At 43.0% G+C, this 20,820-nt stretch overlaps 1 protein-coding gene across 2 annotated transcripts in view; it reads right to left on the bottom strand.

Annotated features, from left to right (window-relative positions):
• The window catches only part of LOC147900054 (F-box protein At5g52880-like), a 45,921-nt gene extending 29,543 nt beyond the window's left edge, over positions 1 to 16,378 (bottom strand). The window contains exons 1-6 of one of the 2 annotated variants that reach the window (XM_087377603.1): positions 16,249 to 16,378; positions 16,030 to 16,155; positions 15,430 to 15,584; positions 15,156 to 15,290; positions 14,068 to 14,155; positions 3,045 to 3,241 (exon numbers count right to left, since the gene is read on the bottom strand). In XM_087377603.1, coding sequence (XP_087233729.1) covers positions 3,045 to 3,241; positions 14,068 to 14,155; positions 15,156 to 15,290; positions 15,430 to 15,584; positions 16,030 to 16,155; positions 16,249 to 16,298 — 751 coding nt within the window. In that variant the 5' untranslated portion in view covers positions 16,299 to 16,378. The remainder of the gene's footprint in view (positions 1 to 3,044; positions 3,242 to 14,067; positions 14,156 to 15,155; positions 15,291 to 15,429; positions 15,585 to 16,029; positions 16,156 to 16,248) is intronic. The other variant, XM_087377604.1, reaches the window with a different exon arrangement.
• Between the last annotated feature and the right edge of the window lie 4,442 nt (positions 16,379 to 20,820).

Here is a 20,820-nt window from a genome sequence, read left to right as displayed (position 1 = left end):
ACAAAGACACGTCGAACTCACAAAAGTGAAGGAAGCACGCAAGGAAGGTAAATGGGCAGTCTACCAAGATGGATAGGCTTTGATTCGAGATTTCAATCTAAACCCAAAGACTCTAGGTCTTAAATTGATGTTATCCAAGCCGTTTTTCTAAGATACTATTAGTATTTAGTCATGCATCTAAATAATTGGGGCTGAGCTGCCTCGAGCGCTGCCTCAATTCTTTGAGTATCCAGATGTATCTGCAATTTTTTGGTGTGTACTTTGTCCCATAGACCCATGAGGTCTTTCGAAGAAGGGGAAGTGGGCAGTGGTACGAGAGGGACGACTTCTTACAGGCCCCCCTGTAGGGCACCTTCCCCCTCCCCTACATAGGGAGGCACGGTCTCTGAGACTCAAATATCCGAGACCCTGTCCTGCACCATTTGGAACTGTAATGGTACCTTATGGTCAGAACCAGGGAACTTCTCGGAATCCTATACAGGCCACAACATAGTCTTTTATACAGAGACACATCAGAGTCTAGAGCGCCCTCTTCCAATAGTCAACGGGTATACATGGGAGTCTACCTACAGAGCTGAGACGAGGGGTACAGGAGGAGTTCGAGGTTCAGGTGGAGTTGCAGTCCTTTTCAGATCCACACTTCGGGGGACTATTTCAGTAGAGCAAAGAGATACACATTCCAGATTCTTTGGATCCAGATTCGACACACGGACAGCCGGGATCTGTTTGTCGCAGTTTGCTACTTCCCCCCTGAGACCTCCCACTTTGCCAGAGAGATCCGAGGTGATGATGAGACACCCGCTCACTACATGAGGCTGCCATTCACGCTTTCCCCTACACCACCCGCCCACCACCCCCTGGAACCGTACCCTGTAATAGTTGGTACGATGATGAGTGTAAGGCTTTGCGCCGTCGTCAACTCAGATTCGAAACCAAAAACAGTCTTTCAAGCGCACCAGATACGCTACGCGAATACCGTAGATTGGTAAGGAGGAAGAAACTAGACTTCGTTCGTCGGAACGAGGAGGAGCTACTGAACATTTTGTTTAGTAACAACTCTAAGGACTTCTGGTGGAGATTTCTAGAAGGACGGTCCCCTCCGCCACTCACTGACACTCAGATTTGGTTTGATTATGCACGCACACTTTATGACATCCCAAATCAGCCAGTCCCTAACCTCACACATGCCTCGTCCCACATCTTGCACCCTCTTCACTAGACTAGAGGAGGGGTAAAGGATGCCGTAATGAAACTTCATAATGGCCAAGCGAAGGATCATGAGGGGCTATGTACTGATTTCATTGCATATGGGATTAACCTCCTAGCCCCAATCTTAGCAAAGCTTTTTAATGAAGCTGTCTCTTTGGGATTTCCACACACTTGGACCATTAACACTATCTCACCCATCCACAAGGCAAGAGATCCCATGAGCCCGGAGAACTACAGGACCATTATGATTGGACATGTCATGTCCAAGATTTATACATCAGTACTTGACTCCAAGGTTAGCAAACTTGCAGAGTGTCAAGGACTTAGAGCAGCAGGACAGGCTAGGGATTCTGACGTGATCATGGAACCATGGACCACATCCTCACGCTCAGATGTATCATCGAGGGCGAGGTCACGGAAGCACAGGGTTTATTATTGCTTTGTGGATTTCCGCAAAGCATTTGACACGGTTCCGAGAGCCCGCCTCATATGGCGCCTACAGGACTTGGGCTATGACCAGGAGATCATTTGGGTTGTCATGGCACTTTACAAGAGAGTTTCTAGCAGAGTTCGGGCAAGATCCGGGTGGACAGACGAGATCATGAGCACCATCACGGTCAAACAAGGGTGTCCTTTGTCGCCTACCTTGTTTGGTCTCTACATTGACGAGCTTGAGACAGTGATGCAGACACAGGGGGATGTAGGTTGCTCTCTTGCGGGCACGCTGATCCACATTCTGCTCTATGCGAGTGACATGGCTCTCTTGTCTTCCTCAGCAGAGGGGCTTCAGAGACACCTAGACGCACTACAATCCTTTTGTGAGTCTCATGATTTGAAGGTCAACCTAGGTAAAACCAAGGTCATGATCTTCAATACATCTCGAGCCATCATGCGTCAGGAGCAATTCACATTTGCGGGGTCATCTATTGAGATAGTTTCATCATACACTTATCTTGGGGTTATCTTCTCCGGACCCAACTTCACTATGAGACCCGCGGTGCAGGCACGCTTGAGTAGAGGGTATGCTTCATTGGCCAGACTAGAGAGGCAGTGCTTCCGCTCACACTCTCAGGATCCACGCACCAAGGGGTTGCTTTTTGACTCCTTGGTTCGCCCAGCGGGGATGTACGACAACCCTTGTTAGGGGCCAGATTTGTCGGATACAAAGTGGGCCCGTGTGGCGCGACTACAGGTTCTCATGTTATCACGGATGATTCGTGGTAAGTCATCTGTTCCTCACCAGATCATTCAGACGAAGTTTGGGTCACCCCCTTTACAGCTAGATGCTGCATTTCAGGTCATCACATATATGTACCGAGTTAGGGAACATGGGGATTATACCTCGGGGCGTAGAAGGCTACCATGGATAGCTCTATCCACTTCTATGGCACTTGTAGCAGAAGGAGACCAAAGGTGCTAGTATGCATCTACAGAGAGATGGTTTGAGCGATTGGGGCTCCACATGGATAGACTACCTCCCTTCTAGTACAACATGGATGCTCCGTTTTCTCCCCTCTTATCACACAAGGTCAACCAGGTTATCCATGAGGATCTACTACAGCTACACATATTTCAGTAGCTCCACTACCACAGCTTGTTGTATCAGGATTTTCACAGTCTCATAGACCCATCGGTCTTCCGAAGACTTTAACAAACTTTCTTTCTTTCTTTTTCTTTCTCTCTCTCTCTCTCTCTCTCTCTCTCTCTCTCTCTCACACACACACACACACAAAAACACAAATGCACATCTCCTACGCACACAAAAAGGAGAAACTACTTCTGTGAGCATATTTCTATTGAAATAGAACAAAGCAAGCAAGGTTCTAGATACATACTTTTTACGTAGCTCCCAAACATCATCCTCCAACTAACAGTGTGATCATTTATAGACTTCCCAGAAATGATGCAAGTTGTTCCTTTATCGCCAACAACAAGCTTGCCAACTTTGGCAAAGCCTAAATTTGAATCTCCAAAATGAAATAAAAATTGAGCTTTCCAAAGTAATTCATCACTTGCCGCTAGACTCCATGATCTGAAACAAACGGTTAGATTATTGAGAAAGAATTGGCTAAAATATCTCTTAACAATGGTTGAGTATACATACACCTTCATACGTCAATCTTACAAATGAAAATTTTATGAAACAAGAAAAGAACAAAGAAGAGAGAAAAAGAGGCAAGGGAAGAAGGGGGTCGATCAGAGATATGAAATGAAACTAAGAATAGAAGAGAAAAATAAAAATAAAATACAATAATTTAGTATGCAAAGCTACGCATACGTTCTCATGTGTACCCAAGCGTAAGCTGCCATCTAGTTTCGAAAGCTTTCGAAATCTTAGGAATTTATGGTGATGACGGTTCTAGCCTCAAATTGATTAAAAGTGTTAAAAAGGCCACTTCAGTGCAATTAATTCCGTGGTCCTAGGCAAAGAGCTTAAGGTCAAGAGAAGGGTTGAAACCCCACTGCTAAAAATAGCTCCATGGGCGACGTTTAGCGAGCTGGCTTGGGAAGCAAGCAGAAAAGTCAAAATTTGCTTTTAGGCAGTTTTCTGGACCAAAGGAAGGCAAAAAGATGCAAGTCACATGTGAGCTAGGAAAGTGCCCTAGGGCTGTTCTAACAAATCGCCTTGCTGATTTTTTAATACCAAAGCAGTCTGTGTGCTGTTTGAAAGCTGCCAAGGCTGCCAAAAGCTCCAAAACGAATTCGTTTTTGTGCCGGGAGCCTCCAAAAGAATTCGTTTTTGTGCTAGGAGCCTCCAAAAGAATTCATTTTTGTGCCAGGGAGCCTCCAGAATAATTCGTTTTCAGTCAGGAACCTGCCAGGGAATTCCGTTTTTCAGTTAGGGACCTGCCAGGGAATTTCGTCTTTTAGTCAGGGACCTACCAGGGAGTTTCGTTTCAGTCAGCACAGAAATTTGTTTTCAGATAGGGAGCAGCCAAGGTGATTCGCAATCAGATGCAGGACTGCTTAGAGCAGCCAAGGTGATTTGTAATCAATTGCAGGGCTGCTGGGTGCAGCCAGGAAGATTCGCCATCTATTGTGGGGTGCCTGAAAGCTGCCAAAAGAGAAGTCGTCTGCTTGTCTAAAGTTGTTCCAGGGTTTCCAGAGCCTCCTGAAAAGTTGCCTTCTTCCCAGAAGCCCAACAGAGGCCTCAAAACCTTCAGAAGCTTTTTCCTTGCTACAGATAACCTTTCCGTGTGCCACAGCCAGGGTTGGTTGTTTTGCTGAACCCTGTCCTGCCAGGACTCTTTTAGAGCTGCCAGGACAGACTTAGTTGGTTTCTATCTTGCCAGGACTCTTTTAGAGCTGCCAGGACAGACTTGGTTGGTTTCTATCCTACCAGGACTCTTTTCGAGCTGCCAGGACAGACTTGGTTGGTTTCTATCCGGCCAGGACTCTTTTCAAGCTGCCAGGACAAACTTGGTTGGTTTCTATCTTGCCAGGACTCTTTTCGACCTACCAGGACAGACTTGGTTGGTTTCTATCCAGCCAGGACGCTTTTAGAGCTTCCAGGACAGACTTGGTTGGTTTCTATCCTACCAGGACTCCTTTGGAGCTGCCAGGTTAGAATTGAACAGCCAGATACTTGATAAGGGTTGCCATGGAATTTTGCACTGAACTGTGATGTCTATCTGAGACATGGACTGATTGCATAGCAGGACAGAAGTGCCTATGAATTGGATATTCAGTTGGCTGGTTTCTGGACAATTGCAAAAGAGTGCTTTTGCTGGTTATATTAACCGCCCTTTGGATCCCGTTTCGCTGAAAGAACCTAATACAATAAATTATTTAATAAAACGAATGCCAACCGAAGAAAACAAGCGAGTACAAATACTCGTGAGCACTATACTTAGAGGGACGAGTTGATTTGGGAAGAGAGAGAGAGAGAGAGAGAGAGAGAGAGAGAGAGAGAAAGAAAGAGAGTCTATTAATGTCCACTAGAGACCAAAAGGTCTATGGGACAGCAAGAAACCCTCTAGTACCTCTGCTTTAGGGAGGGCACATGGCAGCTCCCAAGGAGTGCAAACGCAACCCCCATTATTTTAGAGTACCTACATAATAGTCTGAAAGAGTAAACACACATACATCATTTTAAGACTAAGAGTCTTTTGGTTTTGATTTAAACTCTCTGATTAGGGCTATGCCTTCACATTAAACTGTCCATTTTCCATCCTTTCTGGCAGCCCTGACTTTAGCTAATTCAGTTGCCTTATTCTTGAGTTGAGCTTGTGTAAGCTCCTCTGCTATCCATACTCCGGTACCCTTCAACTTGTAAGATTGTCAAAGAAGCTTGATCCGCATATCTTTTGACTTCAGTGTAAGGATTGCATGACCTTTATAGTGCATTATAGAAGCTAGCCTGGAGTCGTCATCATCCTGCGAATCATCATCCACCCATTCAATGTTGGGCAAGCTTGCTTTGATCTTTGTCAATATTTCACTATATGTGTCCTCTTTGTACCAATCTTCTGGGAGTCCCCCTATTCTAATCTTCAGTGCATTATCACATCTAGCTTCGTGTTCTTTAATCTCTACTTGAATATCAGACTTACTTGCTTTGGTGTCCACTTCCACAGTCAATTCCTTCTTAGCAGTTTGTACTTCAATGTGAACAAGATCTTCGACTGTAGAGAGTAGCACTGCCTGCTTACCAGGCCCTTCCAGAATGTGAAGTTGAGCCTTTACTTCTGTCAGTTCCAATCGTAGCTCTCTCACTGCCTGCTGCAGATAAAAAATCTGATCTTGTTGCCCAATAATGGGTCGTTCTGAGCCTTCTTGTTGTTAATTCGGTGGATATGGAGAGACCGAGTCCTGATGGAGGTTGAAGGAGTTGAGGGGGACTTGGAGGAGAGGGTAGGCCAATCCATAATTGGCTGTCTGTTGAACCCCCTAGCTTAACCTAACGCCCCGGGTTGAGTTGGGGGTGTCACCCAACTCGGGGTTAGGGTTAGTGTGTTTGCTGCTAGCCGAGGTAACTGCTGGTTGAGGCAAAGGGCTGACATGTGGAGGGCTGCTAACAAGTTGACGGGCTGAGGCAAAGGGCTGCTAACGGGCTGTACGCAGAGGTACGAAGAGGTACTGGCTCCTAAAGGAGAGAGACGGACAAGTTGATTTGAGAGAGAGAGAGAGAGAGAGAGAGAGAGAGAGAGAGATCACTCACAACTAGAGGGGCACTTTTTTTCAAAAGTGCCAGAAAAGCACTGCCTACAGGGCAGTACTAACAAAAGACAAACCAATGCAAATACAAGAAACCAAATGCAAACAAGATGGCATCGGGTATAAGGACACAACTTCAGTTAGAGTCCTCCCCACAAGGAACGCGGTCGAAGCTGCCACACCTCAATTTACTCGGATAGAAAGCACTCCATTGATCTTCCACCAAAGATGAGCCCTGAAGATATTAGTTCTAATCCTACTGCTAGCAACCAAGCTAGAGGACTACACAACCAGCAAATTCCTTGGTCCATGAGAATGCAGATCCCATTGCACCCCACGCAAGGGTCTCCCCCCCATAACCAGAGACACCACCTAGAGTAATCTTGTCCACACCAAAAAGGGGGTTGAGTTGATGGTCCAACTCTACCCCAACCGCCAACAACTATAATTCTCTACCACACCACTACATCTAAGACTCCGTCATCCTCAGGATCCCTAACCCCATGCTCTACTCCATCTAGGTAATCCACTCGATCCAATGCTTAAGAAGATGAAGTAAGGCTCGTCGTGGTCATGCTATAAGTAGAAGACTCTCAGACGAACTCCTATCCTAGAGGACTGCCCAGAGGGTTTGTGACATTTGGAATCTTACCAAGCCTCTCACCATGTCTCTAGGATGGCCTCCTCAATCTCTTGCATCTTGATGCTACTATCAAGTGAGCGACCACGCTCAACCTCCTCGAGCTATTGGGGAAGAAAACTCCATGTACCCAAAGGAGTACAAGACTATATGCAACAAATAAAGAAATCTTTCCATGGCTCTTACGTAGGCAATAAGTCCCCTGACCACAACCTTGCAAAGCAAAGCCCTGCACCGCAAGTCAGGATCAATGATATTAAGACCCCTTCCCGCGCGGGGAGAATTGAAATCTTCCAAGTCACCCTGGCTATAGCATCTGTTGTACCATCTAGTCCACTCCATAGAAATTTCCTTATAGGCCTCTTAAGCTGAGTGATGCAATCCCTAGAACGGCACCAACAAGAAGCAGACAAACCATGCCATGACCAACAGAACCTACCCTGAAAGCAAGGTCAAGTTTGGCCGAACTCCAAAAAGGGAGTTTCTTCCTCCTGATGCTCTCCAACACAAGAGAAGAGATACACACATACTAACCTGGCATCCAAAGTACCTGATGGAGACATGACCTCTAAATCCACATAAAACCAAAATTAGCTCCCCAATCCGGAGTGTCCTCGTCACTAATCCAAAAGACATTAGATTTATTTCAATTAATGTGGAGTAAAAAATAAATCCAAGGATGCCCTAAAATAATTGAGATTATGAGAAGTGGCATCCAAAAAAACAGCGGTGTCATCTCCCAACTCACTGTCTAAAAGCTCCTCATTCCTCTCAAGGAAAACCTTAGTCCACAAATATCAACTTGAGAACTAAGAAAGATACTCATGACTTTAGCCACAAATAAAAACGGGCAAGGAGCTGGAAGGGCGTCCCTGACGGACGATTATGAGAAGTGGCATCCAAAAAAACAGCAGTGTCATCTCCCAACTCACTGTCTAAAATGCCTGAGTTTGCCTTGCCAGTGGGAATTCTAGTGGTGCACTTGGATTAGATGGCTTGAAGACAAGTAGAGGATTGCAGAGAGGAACAGTGGAGGATTGAACCCTTGTTGTAAAGCATTTCCATTCAGCAGCATTAAATGAATACCATAAGGGGCGCCAAGGCATTTGGGGCCAGTGGGTGCACTGTGTACAATTTTCATTGAGCAGGGGCATTCTCGCCTCACCTTTGGTGTTGTTGAAGTTTGTTTCTAAGTTGTGCTAAGTGGTTAAAGTGACTGAAGCTTGCATTGTGGCTATTTATGAAGTTTATGACTGAGTAGCAGAAGATCACTGCCCTTTTGTTATTGAGGGCCGGTTTCAAGTGCCCTCCGAGAAATCCCACTCTACCTTGTCATATGCTGTCTCAAATTTCAAGAGTAGAATGGCTAGCCTCTGGTTGCTCTACATAGCCCAATCTGAAGCTTCCCAAAATGAGGAGGCATAAATCTCACTGGCTATGGCATCAGCATGGGACTGCAATACCACTCTGAGTCAACAAGCTATGAGACACTCTCTCTACTATGTCTCATGCCTAGAGTAGAGAAGAAGACTTTATTGACTCTACCTCCCACCTGAGTCCAACTCGTGTGCTTGAAATCTCTTTGATCTAACACTATCTGCTGATGAACCCTTGCTGCAGCAAGGCGCTCCTGAATCCAAGCATCTGTAGGCCGCTTCTGCTCTTCCCTATGTAGTGATGCCAACAAATGGCGAAGACCAACTTCCTATTTGAGTAGATTCCTATGTGAAGTGAAAGTCTAGTGACCTCACCGGTGAGGTCAAAGAGAAGGCTACTCAAGCCTACAAAAAGAAACTTGTACTTGCATCATCAACAGATCTTGTGCTTACCTGTACCAGTGTGCCCACATGTCTCTTAACTCTTGCTTCTCAATCCGCTCTCTCCTTCCACCAAATGGTATCAGAGCAGGTGGATTGTCCCTAGCCTACTATGATGTCTCCTCTCATCATATACTTCACCTTACTTCTGATGTTCGAGTTTTTTGTTACAACACACCTTTCACCAAAATCTGTTGTGATTCCTTTCTACGTGAGCATCATCGCCATGCTTGGAGGAGCCATCACCAATTTTCAGTAAATTCTATCGCCCATGAGCTGCTCCTAAATCACCTGCTATGCACTTCTACTGACCTTGAAGCTGCGTTGTTACTTTGAAGAAGAACCTTAAGCTTATGATGTCGTTCTAGATGAGGAGATATACCTAGAAGATTCCCAAACTCATCCTCTAAAAACACAACATAGTGCAGTTTCAATCTCACGATAGTCACTCATAAGATTGAAAACCATAAACTCCATCACGCATCGCAGGGACTAGCTACTATGACATCCCCACTGACGCCATCAACGCCCAACAGTGGGGTAGACCATAGTATAAAAATATGCTCTCACATACAAATCCACACACCCACACATACTTGAGCATCCATTTATAAAAAGTCTTCGTATTGAGTTTCTATCGGCACTCCGGAGGTGAAGGGCAAACTTAGCCATGACGAAGGCTAGCACTAAAGGAGAAGGCTAATCAAAAAGTAGTCCAAAATCTCTTCATTCAAGCTACAACTGCTTGTCAAGTCTAGATGATCTCATTTGAGTCTCTCCCAAACGAGCATCTAAATCTAGCTGATAGGGCAACGCACCATTTAAGATAGAAAGAATTATCGCAATACCAACAGGCCGCAACTTGGACGAAAACTTCACAAGGTGAAATTTGCATGTCCGCTAATACGGCAGAAGCATATACCTAGACGAATCCAAGAAGATTCCCAAACTCATCCTCTAAAAACAACATAGTGTAGTTTCAATCTCACGATAGCACTCATAAGATTGAAAACCATATACTCCATCACACATAGCAGGGACTAGCTACTATGACATCCCCACTGACATCATCAATGCCCAACAATGGGGATAGACCATCGTATAAAAATATGCTCTCACACATACAAATCCACACACCCACACATACTTGAGCATCCATTTACACAAAGTCTTCGTACTGAGTTTCTGTCGGCACTCCGGAGGTGAAGGGCAGACTCAGCCATGAAGAAGGCTAGCACTAAAGGAGAAGGCTAATCAAAAAGTAGTCCAAAATCTCTTCATTCAAGCTACAACTGCTTGTGAAGTCTAAACGATTTCATTTTAGTCTCTCCCAAACGAGCATCTAAATCTAGCTGATAGGGCAACGCACCATTTAAGATAGAAAGAATTATCGCAATACCAGCAAGAGGAGGAGATTTGCTTGCGACTCCTTCATTACAGCTGGAGATATCTTCCTGTATTTCATATTGACTCGGAAGCATTATTTTGTCTATCTCGTGGAGCATCATCTAGATGCCACGCAGTCATCTTCTGCTGCAGCAAGCATCAGTATCATTTCATGCTCGATGCTAAGGATTCTTGCCACTTAGTGTTGAAAGTTTTGGAGGGGTATCACATTTCTGAACGTAATGGTAGCCACGCAAATGAGGTACGCTGGCCCGTCAATCTTTTTTATGCTTAGCTGCTCTGAAGATTGTCATGCCATCGCTTTTCTGCCTCAACAACCCTCTCTTGGAAGCTGCCGATCTTCTCACGGTTGCTAACCTATAACCTGCTTTTATTTATTGGACTTGATCGGGCTGTTCATGTGCAGTCGACTATGTTTCAACGTCTACTTACACATGCTATCTTGACATCCTTCCAGAACAGCCGTTCCACTGTTGCTCGTCATCTAGAGCCGACTGGCTGCTATCTGAGTTTCTATCAGTATCAGAAGCGACGTCTTGCAACAAAGCCCTTGTTCGTCGTTTAACTCCTGCAAGACCGGATTCTTCGACGGGCTATCATGCGATGGCGATGAATTTCTGTAACCTAATCTTTCTAAAGTTTGAAGACTTTCTTGGATTTTTGACACGTGGTCAACCATCTGGTTGACTCTGGTCTTACAAGCTTTTTCATGCTGATGGGCTGGTTGTCCAATGGATCCTTCTTGGGCCTTAATGGCTTCATTGGCACGATTTCACCTATTCTTAAGGTGGGGAAGGCCTCACACAATCGAGTTATAATTCTTCTATGGTCTAGCAACAAACATTGCAAAGATTCTAAGCAAGCCACTACCTAGAGTCCAACCAAGAAGCTAACACCCACCAGACAATGCTCTCTCTGTCATGGCATATCTTTCTACTGGGGAAGATGGTCCTGGATTTTGGGCTTTCTAGTTTACCTCTGTTTGTCAATAATGATCCTCTGCCCTTGCATTAGCATGAAATGAATATTTTGTGTATGTGCCAAAAATGATTGTGTGCGCGCCTTGCCCTCAAAAGGCTTCATGATATCTTCTATACCCTGCCTAGAGCAAAAGGGATTTGTCCACAGGGGGTTGTTAAGGTGGTTGTATGGCTGTGAAGGTCAAGCCTCTTACCGGCTTGCCATGAGAGTGCACGTAATAAACAGATTTTCCAGGTTCGTCTCTAAATCTATAATTTCCCTCCATCCTATGACTCTATGGCTGAGTTACAGGCCCTACTACAGCTTTGAAGCTGTAGTAAGCGCCCCCGTGACCTCTATGGTGGGTATTTCTTTCCCTATCCTATTCATTTCCTACTCTAGGCTGACCTACCTACGTGCGTAGGACCTATCCTATGTGCCCGTACTATTCTTCCTATGAGACAGGAGCCTCCTTCCAATAGAAGGGGTGGAAGATGGGATGTGACCATACGAGTGGTCACATCTCATTAAATGTGCCCCTTCGATTCTCCCTAAGACCTAGGTTAACCTTTAGACCTTAGGTACTAGGGTTTCTAAGGTTCCTTGACCCCTCTTCCTACACTTTAATTATTCTAATCCCCTTTTGCCCCTATGCATTGACCTATAACTTAACATAACCCTTTTTCCTTCCTATCTCACTCAATATGTCTCTGATTTCAGAGCCATCTGAACCTTATAGCGTTTAGCCTTATTGACCTGGCATTTTTGGCACTTCAATACATAGTCTTGGACGTCCTTATCTATTCCAAGCCAAAAGAATTTCCTCTTCAAAAGCACATACGTCTTTTGAATTTCGGGTGTCCAGCACTCAAACTATCATGACACTCAAAAAGAATTTGGCACCTAATGTCATTTTATCTAGGACACATACTCTACCCTTGTAGCCATCTTCAATAGTATATTTTTTCCATTTGAGTCCTTTATTGTTCCCAATTAGTTTGCCATTTACTAACATATACTCGAAGCATATCCTCAATGACTTGGTTGACCCTTTCAGTTTGGCCATCACATTGTGGATGATTTGCAGTGCTCATATTCAAAGAATTTAACAACCTCATAAACACAACCCTCCAAAAATGGCTATTAAATTTGCTATCCCGATCATTAACAATACCGACAAGTAGCCTATACAATATATAAATATGCTCCACAAATAGCCCAGATAGTTATGGAGTTTTAACCTTTTTCATTGGTTGGAATAAAGTAAGCCATCTTGGTCAACCAATCTACAATTACCCACACAGAGTCATGGCCCCTCTGTGTCCTAGGTATCCAATAATAGAGTCCATGGAGAAATTTTCCCATTTGCTAGATGGACTTTCCAATTAGCATACTAATTTGGGTACTACTAGGTACTCATGTCATTACAATGCAGGGGTTGTCTCAGTGAGGAGCAATAGTGGGCCCATACCTTAAACCTTATGAAGGTCTCATCCTAGTCTTCTCACCCTAGCTTCGAAGGGAGTTGGATATCAAATCCTATGTGTGCGATTCCTTAGAGTACTAGAGTGAGTGTCCCTCACTAGAGTCTTGTGGGTGTGAAGACACTTCAGCAAGTGGGAAGTTGAACGAGTCTTAGATTAGATTCGATTCCTATGTGATGTGAAAGTCTAGTGACCTCACGTAGGACAGGCTACTGAAGTCTACAAAAAGAGACTTATACTTGCATTAATCACCATCAACAGATCTTGTGCCCAAGTGTGTCTTCACCCTTGCTTCTCACTCGCTCTCTTCTTCCACCATATGTTACAACAATGCTCTCCTACATATGGGGAGGTGACTTTTCCAAAAGATCAATCCTACATGGCCTGTCAAGCCCTCATCAGAAGCATCCAAAACAGTCCCAACAAGGTGCACACAGGCATTTGCTCCCTCGAACCTAATATGGACCTACACATCCAGGTCAAGCCCTGTTCTCTCCTGGTTCGGGGGCTCAGATCCTGAGTATATTTAAAAGGGACAATCATTCTCTCTGAAGTCCAGGACTTTTATTTCAGAAAGGAACGTATTGGCAACCCCTTGTTTTTTGCATGCATCATGGAAATGTTAGTCTAGGCAGTGCCTTTGGACTACCTACTCCATAGCAGCCTTTGATGTTACCATTAACTGGCTGTATTTCTATAACTTTATGTCCTGATGTACAGTCCCTAAAGAACTCTTTGTTGGGAACTACTAAACACTGGTGGAATCGTTTATTCGTCTTTTTTAAATCCACGTAAGCAGTAGTATTCTAACTGCTCAAACGAGTGTACAGCAGTAGGACTGTTAGTTGTAATCAGAAAGTACATTACTCAACAAGGGGTAGAGGACTATAGTTATGATCAATAACTCATAAACAGATTTCAGGATAAGGCCTGCCTCATTTAGTACAAAAGAAATTTTTTAGGGTAATTAAAGCCCCCTATAAGTGGGAGGGTAATGCCTTCAAGGGTTAGGTGATTCCCAGGAGTCCTACCCCCGTCTATTTGTTTCTAGTTGCAATTTAGGGCTCACCTTCCATCGCAACATGTTGCTCAAGCATGCTCTTCATAATACTCATAGAGATATAGCAGAAAGCAGGAGAAAAAGTGAAGGGTGGGTCCGGGGGGGAGCTCATACACTAACAAGAAGACAGCAACTTTCAATCTGCATTAATTTATAACAGTACAAGCTTTCTATTGTAATACTCCTGGTCTCCGAATTGAAGAGTATGAAAATTCTATTGGCTCAACTTTCAGTTGAGTTGCACCAACAGCTCTACCAGCACATCAAGAGAGTTGCAAAGCTGTGGCCAGAATTTTAATTGATTATTACAAAGCTCCTTGTATTTTCACATACCTGGAGACAGCAGCCACTATGGCTAGGGATCGAGCATCCAAAAACCCAAAAACATGAATGAGAATGTCCTTTGAAAACTCAAAACATCCTGACACACACATGAAAGGAAAATTAAATTCAAAAATTGCATGCTCAAGAGATGTGATACGTAAGTTAATTGACAAACATGTATTTAAAGAAGAACACAACAAAAATCTCAAAAACCAATTCAGGCACACTGAGTATATTGAACTGAGTATATTGAATCACCTGTATGTATAAATTGCTAGGGCTTGAAACCTCTGCTTGAGGCCAAGCAATCAATACTAAACGTTTATCAGGCTAATTGGTGACAATCAATATTAAACATTTATCAGGCGAATTGGTGACTATCGATACTAGACAAATATCAGGATGATTGGTGACATGTAAGAAAGACATGCAGGTTTGTGGAGATGTTCTATGAATTTCCAAAATCTATTACACAGGTGATTGTGTGTTGGAGCAGCCAATTAGTTTTATGATGTGACCAGCCGTGAACAAGCCTGGTTGGGGACCATAATGAGCTAGTCATCGATTTTACTTATATATTTTGTCTTTTGTAACCCGGTTGAGTAGTCTGTTTAGCTGCTAGCTGCGACAGAAACGAGTTGCTGAAATATTAGATGAGAAGTATGATGACAATCAGAATCAAGTAGTAGTAAAGATGATGAGTGGTGGATCTACTGCCAAAAGGTGAAGCCAGTGTTTGGGAACAAAGGGCCGAATTCACGCAAGATATAAGTTAGAACTTTTCTCTTGGGAAAAAAAAAAGATATAACTTAGGAGAATTCATGTTCATGTATATTGAATCATCTCACAAGTATATACGCATTAGGTGGCATTAACATCTCTAGGCCTACGACCCAATATGTCTTCTTTCCGGTGCCTGCCTCCCTTTCCATCTCTCAGAATTTTGGAGATCAGTACAAATAGTCTGCAAAAAGGTTCCGTGAGAAAGACAGTTTTTGTGCAGCCAAAAAAAACTGTAGCCAAGATTGATGTAAAAAGTGGCACGCAAGACTGGCTAGGTTCAGTTAGTACGTGAGAGTGTCAGATGACTGCCTGACCAGCGTTCCTTTGTTGAAAGTACAGGAAGTCATAAATTGAAAACATTGGACTTTGTGGAATGTGCCGGGACCTGCACATTGGAAGTATGGCAATGTGCAACTTGATATTCACCTCCTCATAAGTATGCGTTCCCACTGGAATTCCCACAAACAATGCTATTAAAAAAACTAATGCTAGTTAATTGGGCTGCAACTTTCAATTTCTCACCAGAGAGTTTGAGCCCACAGGAACGTTAAATAAATGCATAGTTATACTGTGAGCGTAACGACAGACCTTCTTGAACAGATCTACTTTTGCAACGTCTCCGTTGTGTAACTGCAGCATGCTTGAACTCGCTCAAAGCCAGGGCTTTCTTCTGCCGAGGTAGTACATTCTCTGCCGCCTGCACAACTAAGTTCGCAGCAGACAATTGCTGGTTTGTCTCTAATCTGTTTTAAACAAACGATAGCTAGTTGAAGGCGCGTTCTCAACACAAAAATGGCTTGCCATTCACAAACACAACAGAACTGCAAAAACGAACAGCCGCTTCGATTACATAATACTTCTTAAAAGTAGAGGTTTCCTTCATAGACTAGATTTCTTTCCAAATTTTCTTTATTGACGCGAACGTTGCAATATGCAACAAAAAGTTCTTTAAACGATAGCCAGTTTCTCAAGGGCGCAATACAGGTGCACTAGGAATAGATACGCCTGTTTGCCAGATCATATGTTATTTTCAAATAAGTTGGTTAGCCTCAAATTAAGCATCAGATCAAATGCTACAAAAGTAATTCCAACAGGGAGAGGGAGATGTGTGACTCTATCGGCATGATCCATAGTTACACAAACTTGAATTAAAGCGTCCCAAATATAGGAAGGCCGGCAGAAACTTACTCGGGCAAAAAGCGGATAGCGGCGAGCACATCGTTGAAAATGATGGCTTGCAGCTGCTTGGGAGCGAATGCGTAGCCACCTTTGAGGATGGCAGCCAACTCGTTGCAAGCAGAGGCATAGTCAAGACTGCAAAATCGATCGAAGGGAGGCAGAAACTGGCCATGAAAAGTGTGGAAAACAGGAGATGGAGAAATCAAAGAAAGGAAATGAGGTACTTACTGGCGAGAGAGTGCAGCTTCCAACCCTAATTCTCGATATCGCTGCTGCATGTGGGATATGCTTGTTCCCAAAAACAAAAAAAAAAGAGCGAATGCTGAGGATGATGCTACGAACAACGAAGAAATAGACGGAGACTTATAAACATTTGCAATGCCACGTGGCACAATCAGCTTCTTCGATTCCAAGGCCGGGTGATCTGAAAAAGGGCGACACTTGGCCCTTTCTTATGGCCGTCAAGGGAAGCTGGGAGGGATGGGTACCCACTCTCTCTAGTCCACCTGTTTTTTGAGGAGGCACTTCTGGCTGCCTTGATCGGCCGGTCGGACAAGCGACCTTGACGAAAGTTTGGGGACTATATGCCACCTTGGCATTGGATTTCTTATTTTCCACAAGACTATCACAATGTCATAAGGCTTTAGGGTCTTGAGGGGGAAAAGAGGGGAAGGATGGCTTTTTTGGATGTTTTTCCCTTGGAAGAGCATATATTGAACTTTTTTCCGTCAATGCAGAACATAACAATCCAAGGGAATGAGAGAGGGCAATAATGAAATGTCACATCGATAGTTGAGAAGCATCAAATTAATGGTTGTCAAGGGTAGGTGAAATAGCACTTTTGAGGTCTAGACCATGGAGTGCTATTTCCCATGCTACATTTTGCACACCTAAGGGAAATACCTTTGTCCCCTCTTTGTGACAAAGACCCTTGGACTTGAATGAAGCTGTGTGGCAAAGACCCTTAGACTTTTGAAACCAAGGCCCAGGAGAAACATACATAGTTAGGTAGCTAATGTCCACATTAGTTGGTGGTGTTACTTTGGAACCTTTCTAAAATGCGCTTTGGACTATGATGGTCCATTCAAGACTTCTGTGTGTCGTTTGGCAATTGGTTTTTATGCCATTGAGACTCAAATAATTTGGCTTCCTCACCATCACACACAATGGGTGCTCTTATACCTATCTATCAGTCCTATCTACTGGCTATGCTACTATTCATTAGTACACTTGTAGATTTTCAAAGCTTAGATCAATTATCCATACAATTGCACAAGTCCTCTGGTTGCAATAAACGGATCTAAAGATGGCTACCCAAGATTTTTTAAAGCTTTCCAAAAGCCTACTAACATATGCAATGCAATAGTGGAAAGATAATTTTCAAATAGTTTATAAGACAAACTCAAGCATAAGCACATTCTTTTATATAGTAGTTGATATATCACCCATATATATGATGATAATATCTTTGATATTGATGTCGATTTATTTATCACCATCAATATGTTCAATAGACACCAAGGTACCAACAATAGTTTTGACATCAATACCAAAGTATATATTGATGAGCAATGCTAGCTTCTTACTAGCATTGAGAGTCCAAATCCTTTTCTAAAAACACTTTTAAAAAACACCCCAAAAAATATTTCTCTGGAGTTGTTATCATTTGATAGTTTAAAAATTGTGACCACTTCCACATCAAGTTTGGGTTGAAATACCTCTAACTTGAGTTGAAATACCTCTGTATGTTCAATCAAACGGTGAAATGAATTGACATAGTGTAAGTATAAGTTAAAGGGCAAACCATGAAAAGGCCTCTCCATGATAAATTAATGAAGAAGCCGTATTTACCTCAAGGCCTACATCTTCAACCAAGTCCATAATTATAAAGAGGTCTATCTCTAGCTCCATCCCTAGCTCTCCTATAGCATCAAGATCTGTAGAAACTAATACCTTATTCTTTGATGGTGAGGTGTATGTCACAGCCAACCGGATCACATCTCCACCGCCTATTCACGGTTCCCTCATAAGGTGATGAATCGTGACTTACACCTTTTTTTCTAGCAAATAATGCATCGATTTGAAGCATCTTTGTATCCACACCTTTTTCTTCAAAAGCCAATTTACTTTGCACATCGACATGGAGCACATACCACCATTTTGTATAAGAATGGTTCGGATGAAAGACCACCTATGTTCAATATGAAAATGCCATTATCAATAAAGATACTTATGAATGCTTCAAGGCAAGTTCGTGAACTTAATTCATTTGTATGTATCAGTTCAGATTTTTCACACTTGTATGAGCTTAATCCATTTGTATTTACCTGTTTCACATTTGTTTAAGAAGAACAAAAGTAACCCTTTCAATCAAGGATTACGTTCACGTTTTCACGTTTGCATTAATGGGTTATTAGCGTTCGTTAATTACTCTTTAAAGTAGTGTGAAAACAATGTGATCACATTGTTTACATGAAAAAATCACCAAGAAACCAGATAAAACTACCACCGGTAGTACTCATATAACCGACACTAATAAGCATATTACCGATGGTAATATTAATTCTCTCAGTGGTTTATATTACCGTCGGTATTTAAATCGGCGGTAATACTATATTACCGACAATATTTGCAATATTATTGCCGATAGTATCACATCCAATATGCTCGATGAAAGATGAAGATGTTACATATCCCATGTAAGATGGAAATTGTTACATATGCTATGCAAAATAAGTTATAACAAAATTACTTTAATTTAACAAAATGTACATGTTGCAATATTGGATAAATGCTTTCAAATGTTGCAATCTTTCCATAATATAAATGGCTATACATCCATAACATAAATGGCATCTTTTCAAATTATAAATGCTTTCAAGCTCAATAATTTTATTTTTGAACAAGAATTTTATTACAATAGGTTTGACAGACACATGGTGTCCCAAAAATATTACAAGGCAAAAAATGTGGCTTATGTTGCAAGTTTAAGGGCAAGAGTCATCTCTTCCATAGGCCTCATAGCCAATTCTCCCTCACATTCTACTCTCTTTAAGATATCATTGGTCTCTGTAGGTGGCTTTCTCTAATGGCAATACGATGCATCATTTGTTCCTACGCAATCGTTGGGGCCAATGACAAACTAGATGGGAGCAAGTAGCCAAACTGGAAGGTGAAGATAAAGGAGCCACATAGTGGCAAGGAATATTTGTAAGGTGGCCACGAGTGCATAGCTGAAACCCAAGGATCAACGGGATTCCATAAATGAGGTACTGACAGCAGTTCACCTAGCAAAGGTGGAAGAGGAGGATAGGGAGTTGTTATCATTGAGATCATTGCTTCGATGACAAATTTAGCCATTCTTCATGTTCTTATTGGAGTTCATAGGGCCGAAGAAGAGTGTCAAGAACATTTCCTAGACATAATGTCAGCAGAGAAATTCCCCAAATGGGAAGACCATGGTGTGTGTTTGCCAAGAGCTTTGATATGCAACTACAAGTGGTCACTAAAGGCCAAGCTCAAGCTTGGGCCTCGACTTTGCATGCTTCATTACCATCTTGATTTCAGTTAGAGGTACCGTGTCTTGCACCTCTCCCTCGTGGATTTCTTGGCCCCTCCCCTTCTCACCCTTTGCCTCTAATTCTGACTCCTACAAACCTCATCCACTGATGTGCCTCCTACTTTTGGCCCCAAGCCCACTCCTACCAACCTTGCCCCTATAATAGATATGCCCATTCACAAGGAACCAAAATCAAGCCAAGACAAGCTGATCCCTTTGCAATCCTCCACCTCCCAATACATACATCAATAGAGTCTCTTATCGAGGATGACCAAGGTGGTGAGGGAGACAAGGAAATCACATCCAAGTGACTAGATAAGGAAGATACCACCACGTTGAGATGAAGAACATACTACCTCCAAGTAGCATGAAGAAGAACAAGCTACATCTGAGTAGCCAAACTAGCAATAACATAGGTGCTGACAAGCAATGAGGCTATTTCCAAGCAACCTATTCCTATAAATAAAGGCTAGGCTATTGTTGACTAGCCAAGTAATCAAAAGAACCCTGGGTCTAAGCCTAAGTATGGAGAGACTTTGCATCTCAAGCCTCAACCCCAACAACCTCCCACTAAGCAGGTTTAGAATGGGTGAGGGATCATGATTTATTTTTCTTTAAAGAAGTAGGGTTAGCTCATGTGGAACTATGGAGAATTCGGTGCACACTCCGAAATGAAGGAGGCATTGTCCTTTGTATCCTCCATCATGTTGTCAAGCTTTGGGTCCCTCCCAAATGTTTTGTAGTTCCCACCAGCTCAAGACCTCTCCAGCTAGCAGGTGGCCTTCAATAAAATACAACTGGAGTATTACCATTGCAGGTAACCTTCGCCACCTTATTTGAGAGCCATGATGGATTACACGCAAAGCACATGGCTTTGGTCATTTAGCTATAATAAAATTAGACTTCCATGCAAAATGCTGAAGATGATCTCACAAAAACACCCAAATGGATGAAAGCACAAAGGCAAACAATCAAGGAACTCAAGTCCACCCCCATTGAAACAATAGATCCTATATCTTTAGAAGAGCTTGCTTAGATGCAAGCTACGAATGTTAGGCTATGGGCAAAAAATGTTGCCCTCTAGGACAAGTTGTGGACCTTAGAGTAGATCAAAAAGTTGATGAGGAAATTTTGGCCTCCAAGTTTTGAACACTATCTCATTCATGCTAGCTGATGACATTGTTACACATCCATGTGGACATGGAGGAAGCTGAGAGTTGAAGCAAAATGTTGACTACGGG

The sequence above is a fragment of the Dipteris shenzhenensis genome, chromosome 7, assembly GCF_047967505.1.
Source record: "Dipteris shenzhenensis isolate YYH24624 ecotype China chromosome 7, Dip_SZ_1.0, whole genome shotgun sequence".
In the NCBI taxonomy this organism is placed as follows: domain Eukaryota; kingdom Viridiplantae; phylum Streptophyta; class Polypodiopsida; order Gleicheniales; family Dipteridaceae; genus Dipteris; species Dipteris shenzhenensis.
The sequence above is the reverse complement of the archived record's forward strand: the minus strand, read 5'-3'. Positions and strand labels throughout refer to the sequence as shown.